At 39.2% G+C, this 11927-nt stretch overlaps 1 protein-coding gene across 2 annotated transcripts; it reads right to left on the bottom strand.

Annotated features, from left to right (window-relative positions):
• Positions 1-34: 34 nt before the first annotated feature.
• On the bottom strand, positions 35-11927 carry wbp1la (WW domain binding protein 1-like a). Of its 2 annotated transcripts, none has more exons than XM_079440727.1 (4): positions 11703-11927; positions 6755-6857; positions 4758-4919; positions 35-3720 (listed from the first exon to the last, which is right to left on the bottom strand). In XM_079440727.1, the coding sequence occupies exons 1-4, from the start codon at positions 11850-11852 to the stop codon at positions 2981-2983; spliced, it is 1155 nt and encodes a 384-aa protein (XP_079296853.1). In that variant the 5' UTR covers positions 11853-11927; the 3' UTR covers positions 35-2980. The 2 variants fall into 2 exon arrangements, with proteins under 2 accessions (XP_079296853.1, XP_079296854.1); XM_079440728.1 differs by lacking the exon at positions 11703-11927 and adding an exon at positions 7199-7370 and having other exon boundaries at positions 175-3720.

Below are 11927 nucleotides of genomic sequence, written 5' to 3'. Positions count from 1 at the left end.
ACCTTTGTCTTTTTGTCCATTTTTTTTTTTCTTTAGCAAAGACTTTTTAGAAATCCCTATAGGATGAATAAGAAAAAATGAATCAGAAAAAAATACTTTGAGAACAAAGGTGGCTGAAAAAGGCAGACTGCCATTTTGGATGCGTAGCTGAATCACTCACAGAAATCCATTGGCTTTTATTCATATGGAACATTCTTTGATACTCTTTAATTTGGTTGAGTCTTCTTATAAAATGCGGAAAATACAGTTTCATATATAAAAAGAAAGAGACTACAGATACAAAACTAAAACGTAGTACCAGGCTTGAATCAAAGCTTAAGAAAAAAAAAAAGCAATTGGCTTGCAAAGCCTTCGTCATCTTCAAGCACACACACTCACTGCTCAGTGTCAAAACAGTGCAATGACAACTTTTTCAGGCAAAACAAATGAACATATCTCATTCACAGTTAGTTACCCAACATAGTGACTCAGATTTCCACTTTATATCAATACCTTTGGTCTCAAACATCAAAGGACGATAGAAAACAATGGAGACTAGACTTACAGAAAGATCGTCATGAGCAGCATTGCTGCAATAGATGACTTGATCTCCTCACTTACCCTTGCTTCACTAAATCGGTCAAATAATTTTGATGCTATGATGCTATAACTGGTCCAAATCATTCAGAATGCTCAATATTAGGTTTAGCCAAACAATACTGCTACAAAAATATTTCCAAAAGGCACCACGTCAATGTTGGAATCTGCCACCCAAACAAGTTTTTGCAGCCAACACACTAAGAACCTAATTTACCGGCCACATCACGTTTGAAAGAAAATTAGCCACCATTTACACAGGAACATTCTGATCTGAAGATCAACAGGGCCGGAAAGCCATCTGTGCCCAAGCTAAGACTCTATTATAGGACACCTAACTGCTAATCTAAACCAAAGGTCAAACAAACACAGTGGCCTGAAGAACGATCCACTTAAAGGATCCTAGAATGACACGCACACGCACACGCACACACACACACACACACACACAAGGGAATGCAGTGGAGCAGCTTTCAGTCTCACTGCCACAGAAAAACAAATCTCAATCTCATCATGAACCCGACTTAAGTGCTACACTAACATGACAGTAACCTTACCTGATCTGCTACAATAAAACGCACATTAAAAGCTTAATAAGGCCTGTACATAAGTTACTGTTAGTGGTGCAAGAGTTCCCTTCAGTGTTAAGATACAAAAACAACTAAAAAGCACTATGGGAGAATATAGAAATTAAATTAAGGCAAAAAACAAACATATTTAAATGATATGTTTCGATGGAAGGCTTATTAAGTGATCCTTTCAAACAAGACGTTACCACTGAGCAAACTCTTCACTCATACTGGCCCTTATTTTATGCAGAAATTCTACGACACACTTCTCTTTAAGGCATATGAAAACTACTAAAATCAACAAAGGCACCTAGTGTACATGTACAAGCTGGGTTCAATCTATATACAAAGTTATTTTCAGCCTTCATTTGAAGAGTCTTTGCATAATGAACTTCAAAATGTACTACTAAATAGCATGTGAATGTATTCAGTTTCTGCTTGTGGATCTATTCAGTTTATGCAAATAATCATGCAAAATATTGGATAAAGCCCAAGACCATGTTATACGAGACAAAACAAGCAAAATGGCAACCATACCCTGCTAGGTAGGGAGCACATTCACTTATTGATACAAAAAGACAAAAAAATATATATATTTGAGATAATTACTTTCCTTCATTTTTCTGAATAGCATCATGCAGATACTCCAGATCAAACGTTTACAGAAAAAAAAGACAAGAAATAAAAACAAGAAACAACAACTGAATATTAAAGCTCTGAAGTAATAACAGATTGCTCTGTGGCAGTCGCTCCCATTTTTTCGTGCGCAATATAATCTTAAATTGATAATTCACCAAAAAATGAAAATTCAGTTATTAATTACTCACCCACATATCATTCCAAAAGCAAAGGACTTTTGATTTTCTTTGAAACAAAAATTAAGATACTTTTAATCAAACCTGCAAAATTTAGGTACCTCCTTTGAAATTCCACCTATATATTGATGCTTCAAAAAGTTAATAAAAAGATAATAAATGTAATCCATATGAATCAAGTGGTTTAATCCAAATCTTCTAAAGAGACATAATTGGTTTATATAATTAAGAGATTTAATTCAAGCTTTTATTCACATTTAAACACTGAACAAGGAACATAGAAACAAGTTTAACGGTACTTGCTTGATGCGCAACAAGAAACTTCACTGGTTCTTGTGCATCATCTATGTTTCATCTTTTATTTCCCACTTTTTAAGGTATCCACTTTTAGTGGAACAGACTAACAGAGCTCTCTTAAATTTTTTCATTAAAAATATCTTCATTTGTGTTTTTAAGTACACAAGAACAAAAGTCTTGTTTTTGGAATTGTGTATTTGGAATGCCATGAGAGTGACTAAATAAAGACAGATCTTTCATTTTTGGGTGAACTGTCCCTTTAAGTATTTTAAAATTACATTAAAAGATAAGAATTCAGGAGCAAAAGCCAGCACAAATCAATATCCCCTGACCTTGTGTGCCATCTTTATTTCAGTAAGAGGCAATCAGCCCCCAAAAACCAACAAAAAGCCTCCAAATCTACAGGCATGTCACCCAGAGCTCGATAAGGCTATAAACTGAGGAGAATTTCCCCTGTGGCTTTGATCGTGACCTCTCTGTGAGGCAGCAGACCTATTAACATCTTTACTAGATTACCCTATTAATCCATAAAAACTGTTAGGACTCGCACATTAACGCCCTTTTAAAACTCCCTCTCTCTCACACAGACACACACACACACACACACACACACACACACACAGTACACCCAAAGTGACACTGCTGACAGTACAAACTGATGTATCTCAAGAAAGTAAAGGGAGACAGCAGTCTAAAGTAAGTCTCTGCTGGAACCGGTTGTGCTCAACTCTGGGGGTCCGTGTTGTTGGCGTGATGCGGACCATCCTGTTCGTTGATGGTGTGCAGATGGAGGCAGACTGGAGGTCGCTGATGCTCTCTGTGCTCTAGAGGCACGTCTGAGGCAGCCAGGCCCTGTTCCTCATCTCCCGGACCACGAGGAGGGCTGCTGCTGCGGGGGTTGCAGCTATCACAGAAGTCCTGCTCCTCGAGCACCCCTCCATCCATGTGCCCTACAAGCTCTTTCATCTCCTCCTCTTCCTCTCCATCCCCAGGCCCCTGGTTGCAAACGCATACCTCAATCCCAGAGTCGCCTGTGAAGCGCCGGTGGCGTCCTGGAGTCTTGTCTTCTTTGCTGTCAGGAGAACAGTCTTCTATGGGTTCGGTCAGATCCTCGCCGGAGCTGCCCTGTTTGACCGGGCTGTGTGAGGTAGCGCACGCCACCTGCTGGGGCTGCCCGTCCTCTTCTCGGCTGAGGTACTGTGGTTTGTGGGTGTTTCTGACAGGGCGGTGTGCAGTGGGAGTATGTGACTCCTCTACGCAGGGTCCCGGGGAACAGTTCTCAGATGCAGACGGGATGACGGGGCTGGACTGCAGTGGAGGGCAGAGCTCATCTGGTTGTTCAGAGCACAGGGGGTCAATGCTGGTGGACTGGCCTGGCTGAGAGGCACTGTACGGAGGCGGGGGCGTCGGAGGTCTGTTCTCGACTTCCTCGTATGCCGGTAAGAGGTAGCCAGGCAGGAACCCTGGAGAAGAGGACAAAGAAATGCATTTATTGAATGACCATGACTAAAGCATGTATTTCTTCTAAGGTGCAATGAACAGATCTCCAGTCAAACCAAAAATTATTCAGACACCAGATATAATTTTTAATATATTTGTGTGTTTACTAGTGGGTGCAGGACACTGTAGTTAATGTATGTAAGTGAGGATAGCAAAATAAAGTAAACTGTGACATATTATACCCAAAAATTCTTCATACAGTGGACTACCAGTAAAATTGATAAAAATGTGAGACCAAAAATTATTCAGACACTTTGACCTGACCATGTTTTGCTAAAGTGTTTTTCTTTAATTGCTAATGCAACCTTTTTACTCCACAGACTGAACAAAATTATGCATTGCTTTAGATTGTGTGGGGGATCTCCTCATTCACCACCAGCTGACAGCTATTAAACCCAATTCATTACATTCATTTCTATCAAAGTTATCTGACATTATCAAGATGAATTTGTTCTGACACAGTTTAACTCTTGATCTTGTCAAATTTCATTACCATTTTCTAAACTACAGTGAATAAGCTGTGATAATGTGAGAAAATTGAAGGTGTCTGAATAAATTTTGGTTTGACTGTAGAAGTTCTTCTTCCAAGCTGTTAATAACTTGATTCAGATATTATTATTAGCTATTTACAGAGAGTTATCACTGATCTGCATACTTACATTTTATCCAACTTGTACTGCTTTGTTGGGCGTTCTATAAAAACTCATAAATGCACCCAATCTATCTCGGTTTACTATACCACTTACATTATTGTATATGTCATATGTTGTATATTTCAAAAGATATTTCATTGTACACTCTTAGAAAAAAGTTACAGAACCTTTCTTCGAAGAGTTTACATTGCACATAACTATAAAATTCCCAATCCTATTTCTTCACCTTTACATTAGCGTCAGATCCAATCTCTGTGGCCAAGACTAAATTGCACCTTGGGAGATAAATTCATATTGCATTGTATTGATTAGCGTTAGAATGACAGAGGAATGAAGCGGGTACTGACTGAAATAGAAGGGTAGAGAGGTGTAATTATGGGCTTCTCTGTAAGCAATGAGGTTGATCTCATGCTGCCGCTGCTGTTGTTGCAGTCTGTGTTTGGCTCGACGGTGGTGGCACAAACAGCAGCAGCCCAGAATGATGATGAGAGTCAGGACCAACCAAAACCCTGATGAAAGAGCACACACATAACACAGTACTGTTAATGAGTGAAAAGAACATCATGTCCGAACCAGGCACAGCACACCATAAATCACAAGTCCTCCATGTTAATCTGAGTCGATGTCACCAGTGTTGCCTGACAAGACATTTTGTTAGTTGCTTGGTTTCTATTTTCATTGCGTATTGTCTTGAAGGTCCACCAACAGTCAAATTTTATTAGCCGAACATTCTGATTGACTGCACACCGTGCACATGCTATTATTTAAAAGTTTGGAGTTGGTATGATTTTTAAAATGTTTTTGAAAGAAGTCTCGCATGCTCATGAAGATTGCATTTATTTGATAATAAACATAGTAAAAAAGAGCAATATAGTGAAACAGTATTACAATTTACAATAACTTGCATATTTTAATACATTTTAAAGTGCAATTTTTTCCTGTGATGGTAAAGCTGAATTTTCATCATCCATTACTCCAGTCCTCACTGTCACATGATCCTTCAGAAATCATTCTAATATGCTGATTTGGTGTTCAAGAAACATACATTTTTTACACACTGATGCATTTTTTCAGACAGTGATACTTTTTTTCAGGATTGTCTGAAGAAGTATAGAAAGTTCAAAACAACAGCATTTATTTGAAATAAAAATATTTTGTAGCATTGTAAATGTCTGTCACTTTTGATCAATTTTAAGCATCTGTGTATCCATTTCTTCACAAAAACAAAACAAAGTCTATAAAATACTTTGATACAGAAATGTCTTCTCCCAAAACAACCTAACAATCTGGCACCAGATCACAAGAGAAGAATGTGCTGGACATCAGGGTGTGACGCTCATCAGCCAACAGTTAGAGTCGTATGGGTCAATGTCATGTGAGATCCAAGTGTGTGCAACTTTGCCCCAAATAAAGCAGAGACCTTTTCTGGCAGAAAGGGGGGTCCACTTTTCCTAATAGAGAAATTTAAGGCAGCTGTTTACAGGGGCTGGTCTGATCCGGTTACACTGGATTTGTGTCTGTCCGGGTCGCATGTATTTGGCACGTTGTACAAAACCCAAAGTGCAGCCCCTTGACTCAGCAGACGATGTGCTGTAATTACCGTGGAGATGAGGTTAGTCCTCAGTTATTAAAATAGACGGTACACCAGAGGGAGAGGGGCAATTTGATAACACAGGAACACCGCCAACGGGCGTGAACAAGGCAGAACAACAACTAGATCAGGGCCAGCCAACGACATAAAAGTTAGCAGCAACACACGCATATCATACCCATAATTAAAACCTATGAAAGCTGTAAAAAAAAAAGGACAAAAAAAACCCGTTTGTACTGTGAGGTCACTTACATTTGTGCTTGAAATGACAGAAAATCTAGTTCCAGTAAGATGCGTGATTGAACACCTACTTCCCATTACTATTTACAGAAGCAAAACAATTACAGTGTCAAACACGAGCCATGACTTGGATGTCTTTTCCCAAGTCATGCCGTCTCCTGTCCAACTCATAGCTGGCATCAGAAGTTTGGGCTGCTTACTGCAAACAACTTGAGAACAAAAGCAGGTGACACGTTACAGGCCTAAATGCTGTATTTAAATGCTGACTCATTTCAAAGTTGAATGTAATCTAATTAAAAAAAAATAAAAATCTAGACAGACTACCCTTTCTATCAGAGTTTACCGTGTCCTGGAATTGCGACGACTGTATTATACACAACCAATACACACTTGAAGTGACTACACACATATCCAAAGCAACTGGATGATGTTTCGGACACTATAGAGAACATATACACCATGGGCTGACCTCATCTTACAGCATGTGCATGCAGGAAGGATTTAGATACTTACACCACACCTCGTAGTAATAGCTGCAACACTGAGATTCCCCACAGCAGTGGCCCGAATCACAGAAGTAGCTCTGGTTGTTCACTCCTACACAAGGCAGCCGGGTCTAGAAAACCAAACAGAAAATATAAGCATATTATCAGCACAGATACCAGAACATCTCTCTGCACCAAAGGCTTTTTATGGCGATAAACTAAAATGAAATTACATTTCAGTGCAATATATAACCAAAACAATAAGTACAGTAATATAAAAGTAAATAAATGACTCCAACACAGTGATACTGTGTTTACATACAGGTGACAATAAACAGCACATCAATACAGTTGACAGGCAGATTGCTATGCAAATCTTTGAGTGAGAAGACTGCATTATACTTGCATATCTAGTTACATTTGCTAATTAAATTAATAAATAATGCTGCTGATTCCTCTGCTCTCGTTTTACCTGTCTAAACCCCAGGAGAAAAGGCATGATAGGCGTCTGATAGGAAAATCAACACAGCAAAGACACAGAGTTTTGTTACATAGGGCTGCAAAGACCAAGGGAGAGACAGAAGAGGACGGTCGGGCTCGGGCCACCCACCGCCCACACATGGTACAGTGCGACATGAACTGCCCCCTTTATGAGCCGGAGGGGCTTGATTTAAACGCACGCACACATACATACACAGCCTCCCTCATGGCATTTCAGACTCAGCGAGGGCTGCCAGGGAATGCAAGTAAACAGGATGAAGTGCTTCTCTCAAATACACGCAGACATCGATGACAACTGCGGCCTGACAGTTGTCTCGAGTGGTGTGCTAGACACAAAGGATAGCAAAACTGAAATCTTGCCTGTTGAACAATAATCTTAACTTGACAGTAAAATGCACTCACTACTGACACATTTGAGATGATGATCAGTGATGACAAGCAGTGGAACGCAAAAGTTTGAGTGTTCAGTGCTGCAAACCTGTGCAGGGTTGGACGTAATACAAAAATGTTTATAGATAGAATGGCAACTGGCAGCAAACAGCTGAGTTAAAGGTTAATTATTACACATTCCTGGTCTTATAAATTGGAACATCCAGAAGACAAAAATACCATTCAAATACATTTTTAGTAATAATTTATGAAGCATTCAAGATGAACCAACCAGGAGCTACAATGTTGTTAAGTGATGTTATATTAGACACTGTTATCCAATTTATGTCGCCTAAAGATATACATTATCAGCTAATGCATTTCCTGGGAATCGAAGCCGTAACCACATCTGCCGTTTATAAAAAAAAAAAGCATAATTCACCCCAAAATGAATTTTTGAAAATTGAAAAATGAAAATTTCTATGATCATTTATTCCCCCTCATGTAGTTACAAACCTGTGACTTTTTATTCTTCTGCTGAACATAGAATATTTTTTGCAAAATGTTGGCAACAAAACAGTTTTGGTGTTAACTGACATCCTTTGTGTGGAATGGATAAAAAACACAGAGACATTTCTCAAGATACCTTCTTTTGTATTTTACAGAAGCAAGCGAGCATTTTAATTTTTGGGTGAACTATCCTGTTAAGTACACAATGTTTTGCATTTGGTATCTCCTAATTAATAGTTCAATACCTTTTTTTGAAATCCTTATGTAGAAAATGAATAAAAACATATTACAAAGTATTTCCATTTCAAATAAATGCAGTTCCTTTGAACTTTCTATTAATCAGTGAAGAATCCTGAAAAAAACAACAAATCATACAGACTTCTCAACTTATGAACAGCAGTGTGTCACTTAAAAAGGTTGTGATGTAGAGCTTCTCACCATTCTATCCTAATTCTTCTCTCATCAAAAGTCCTGTTTGACTTCAGAAATGTGACTATTGAAGTAAAAGCTGTGAACGCCATTTCATAGGCACCAAGCATGTGGTTTTTGTAATGTTAGCAGATTGAAGATCACCTACACTCCCTAAGAGATAACACCTGCGGAGAGCAAACAGCTCACTCCCTGCTTTTTTCATTCCCTGACCTTGATCTACCACCTGTCACAACAGAGGGAAGAGCATCTTCTACATTCACGCCTATCACAGTCAAGGCCAGAATAAAAGCACACAGTCAAAACAGCCTTAGCCATTCATCTGTGAAATCTTTTAAATATGTGCTTTTTCTAGACAGCCAACATTAAAGTGTCAATCACAGTCAACAATTCAAACCATCATTAAACAATTACAGTGGGTACGGAAAGTATTCAGACCCCCTTAAATTTTTCACTCTTTGTTATATTGCAGCCATTTGCTAAAATCATTTAAGTTCTTTGTTTTTTCCTCATTAATGTACACACAGCACCCCATATTGACAGAAAAACACAGAATTGTTGACATTTTTGCAGATTTATTAAAAAAGAAAAACTGAAATATCACATGGTCCTAAGTATTCAGACCCTTTGCTGTGACACTCATATATTTAACTCAGGTGCTGTCCATTTCTTCGGATCATCCTTGAGATGGTTCTACACCTTCATTTGAGTCCAGCTGTGTTTGATTATACTGACTGGACTTGATTCGGAAAGCCACACACCTGTCTATATAAGACCTTACAGCTCACAGTGCATGTCAGAGCAAATGAGAATCATGAGGTCAAAGGAACTGCTTGAAGAGCTCAGAGACAGAATTGTTGCAAGGCACAGATCTGGCCAAGGTTACAAAAAAATTTCTGCTGCACTTAAGGTTCCTAAGAGCACAGTGGCCTCCATAATCCTTAAATGGAAGACGTTTGGAATGACCAGAACCCTTCTTAGAGCTGGCCGTCTGGCCAAACTGAGCTATCGGGGGAGAAGAGCCTTGGTGAGAGAGGTAAAGAAGAACCCAAAGATCACTGTGGCTGACCTCCAGAGATGGAGATGGGAGAAAGTTGTAGAAAGACAACCATCACTGCAGCCCTCCACCAGTCGGGGCTTTATGGCAGAGTGGCCCGACGGAAGCCTCTCCTCAGTGCAAGACACATGAAAGCCTGCATGGAGTTTGCTAAAAAAACACCTGAAGATTCTCTGGTTTGATGAGACCAAGATAGAACTTTTTGGCCTTAATTTTAAGCGGTATGTGTGAAGAAAACCAGGCACTGCTCATCACCTGTTCAATACAGTCCCAACAGTGAAGCATGGTGGTGGTGGCAGCATCGTGCTGTGGGGGTGTTTTTCAGCTGCAGAGACAGGACGACTGGTTGCAATCGAGGGAAAGATGAATGCGGCCAAGTACAGGGATATCCTGGACGAAAACCTTCTCCAGAGTGCTCAGGACCTCAGACTGGGCCGACGATTTACCTTCCAAGAAGACAATTACCCTAAGCACACAGCTAAAATAACGGAGTGGCTTCACAACTCTGTGACTGTTCTTGAATGGCCCAGCCAGAGCCCTGACTTAAACCCAATTGAGCATCTCTGGAGAGACCTAAAAATGGCTGTCCACCAACGTTTACCATCCAACCTGACAGAACTGCAAGGAGGAATGGCAGAGGATCCCCAAATCCAGGTGTGGAAAAACGTTGCATCTTTCCCAAAACGACTCATGGCTGTATTAGAACAAAAGGGTGCTTCTACTAAATACTGAGCAAAGGGTCTGAATACTTAGGACCATGTGATGTTTCAGTTTTTCTTTTTTAATAAATCTGCAAAAGTGTCAATTCTGTGCTTTTCTGTCAATATGGGGTGCTATGTGTACATTAATGAGAAAAAAAAAAAAAAGAACTTAAATGATTTTAGCAAATGGCTGCAATATAACAGTGAAAAATTTAAGGGGGTCTGAATATTTTCCGTACCCACTGTAGATTGCAGAATGACCACAACCTTAATACAAATAAAACCTTGCACTGATTGGAAAATCCTTTTGTACATCCTTACTTTAGAAGCAGACAAAATAATAGACAGACATTTAATTATTTACCCATCAGAACATATAACATTAGGGCCGAGAAAAAAAGCTTTATGAATCATTCATTTGGCTGTGTATTTACATGTAATCTCCGCAAGACTGAACTGGAACAGACTTTCCTAGAATTGTATTCTGTTTACAGATTAACATTGCTGGACGTTTTTGAATTAGTCTAAATAGGCTGTGAATTGTTGACTTTAACAAAGACTTTTAAAAATTCATACAAGGATATTGAATTGCTTACTCAAAAGCAGCCAAGGTCACTACCAACAGACTACTGAAATACCTTTCTTTCCGTCCACCAGTTTAATGTTAGGCAAATAAAATATTGCAGTCAGCATATCAGGTCCCACATTATTATTATTATTATTAGGTCTTTAACTACTTAGCTTAAAAAAAAAGGTTAAATATATCTTGTGCTTTAAAACACTTTGTGGCTATTGAGGTGGGATACAGGTAATGTTAGGGACAGGTTTCAAGTAAAATGTACGTTTCATATAAGTATAGTGTGAACACCCGTATGAAAAGATTAATTTAAATGCTGGTCAAAGTGGGTCGACTTTATACATACATCTAGATTTAATTTACACTTAAAAGTCATGATGCCTAATGACGTGCCACTGTTACAGTCCATGTATCATAGATCAGTAAAAATATATTCCTGTACATTTTTTTTTACTTTAAAAGCTATATAACGAACAAAGCTAAAACTGTTCAGATCAGCTCCCTAAATTGTTGTCACCTAAGTTCAATAAAACTAACTGATTTTGTGGCGGAGTATAAAGCTCACTTGTTACGAACCTTTTAAAATGTTTGTGGCATGTGTCAGATTTAAAAATCTAAGTAATCTTTGTTGTTAGTGCTGTGAACACAAACATACAGGTTGTGCTTCAAAACTTAATGAGCTCACAACGTAGACAGCATTTTGACTACTATAAGCACAACGATTAAATGCACCTAAGGTGCCTCAAAATGCTGTCTAGGTAGGCAGCTCACTAGGTTTTGAGACACCGCTATAATCTACCGGCTAGGCTAATGATGCTAACAGGGTTTTTACCTCGGTCAGCGCTGCCTCCACTGTCACCGAAATGATCGGTCCAATAACCGCGTTACTTACAAACAACCCCATTCCCAGTTTTATATATCCAACCCCCCACATTCCGTCCCTTCCCGTGGCTTTCGACACATCTGCGACACGGTAGGACATTAAGCTAGCCTGCGAGCTAGCTTCAGTTACGTCTCTTTCTTCTTTCTTTCAACTCTCTCACAAACTCCGAGAGTC

This window comes from Barbus barbus (genome assembly GCF_936440315.1).
Source record: "Barbus barbus genome assembly, chromosome: 18".
In the NCBI taxonomy this organism is placed as follows: domain Eukaryota; kingdom Metazoa; phylum Chordata; class Actinopteri; order Cypriniformes; family Cyprinidae; genus Barbus; species Barbus barbus.
The sequence above is the reverse complement of the archived record's forward strand: the minus strand, read 5'-3'. Positions and strand labels throughout refer to the sequence as shown.

What these genes read in the sequence shown, in the direction of transcription:
- wbp1la (XM_079440727.1), bottom strand. Translation starts at nt 11,852, where the DNA reads ATGTCCTACCGTGTCGCAGATGTGTCGAAAGCCACGGGAAGGGACGGA. An exon ending in TGGAGGCAGCGCTGACCGAG is followed by an intron (nt 6,858 to 11,702) that starts GTAAAAACCCTG and finishes TTGGTTTTCTAG; the next exon opens with ACCCGGCTGCCTTGTGTAGG. An exon ending in CTCTCTACCCTTCTATTTCA is followed by an intron (nt 3,721 to 4,757) that starts GTCAGTACCCGC and finishes CCTCTTCTCCAG; the next exon opens with GGTTCCTGCCTGGCTACCTC.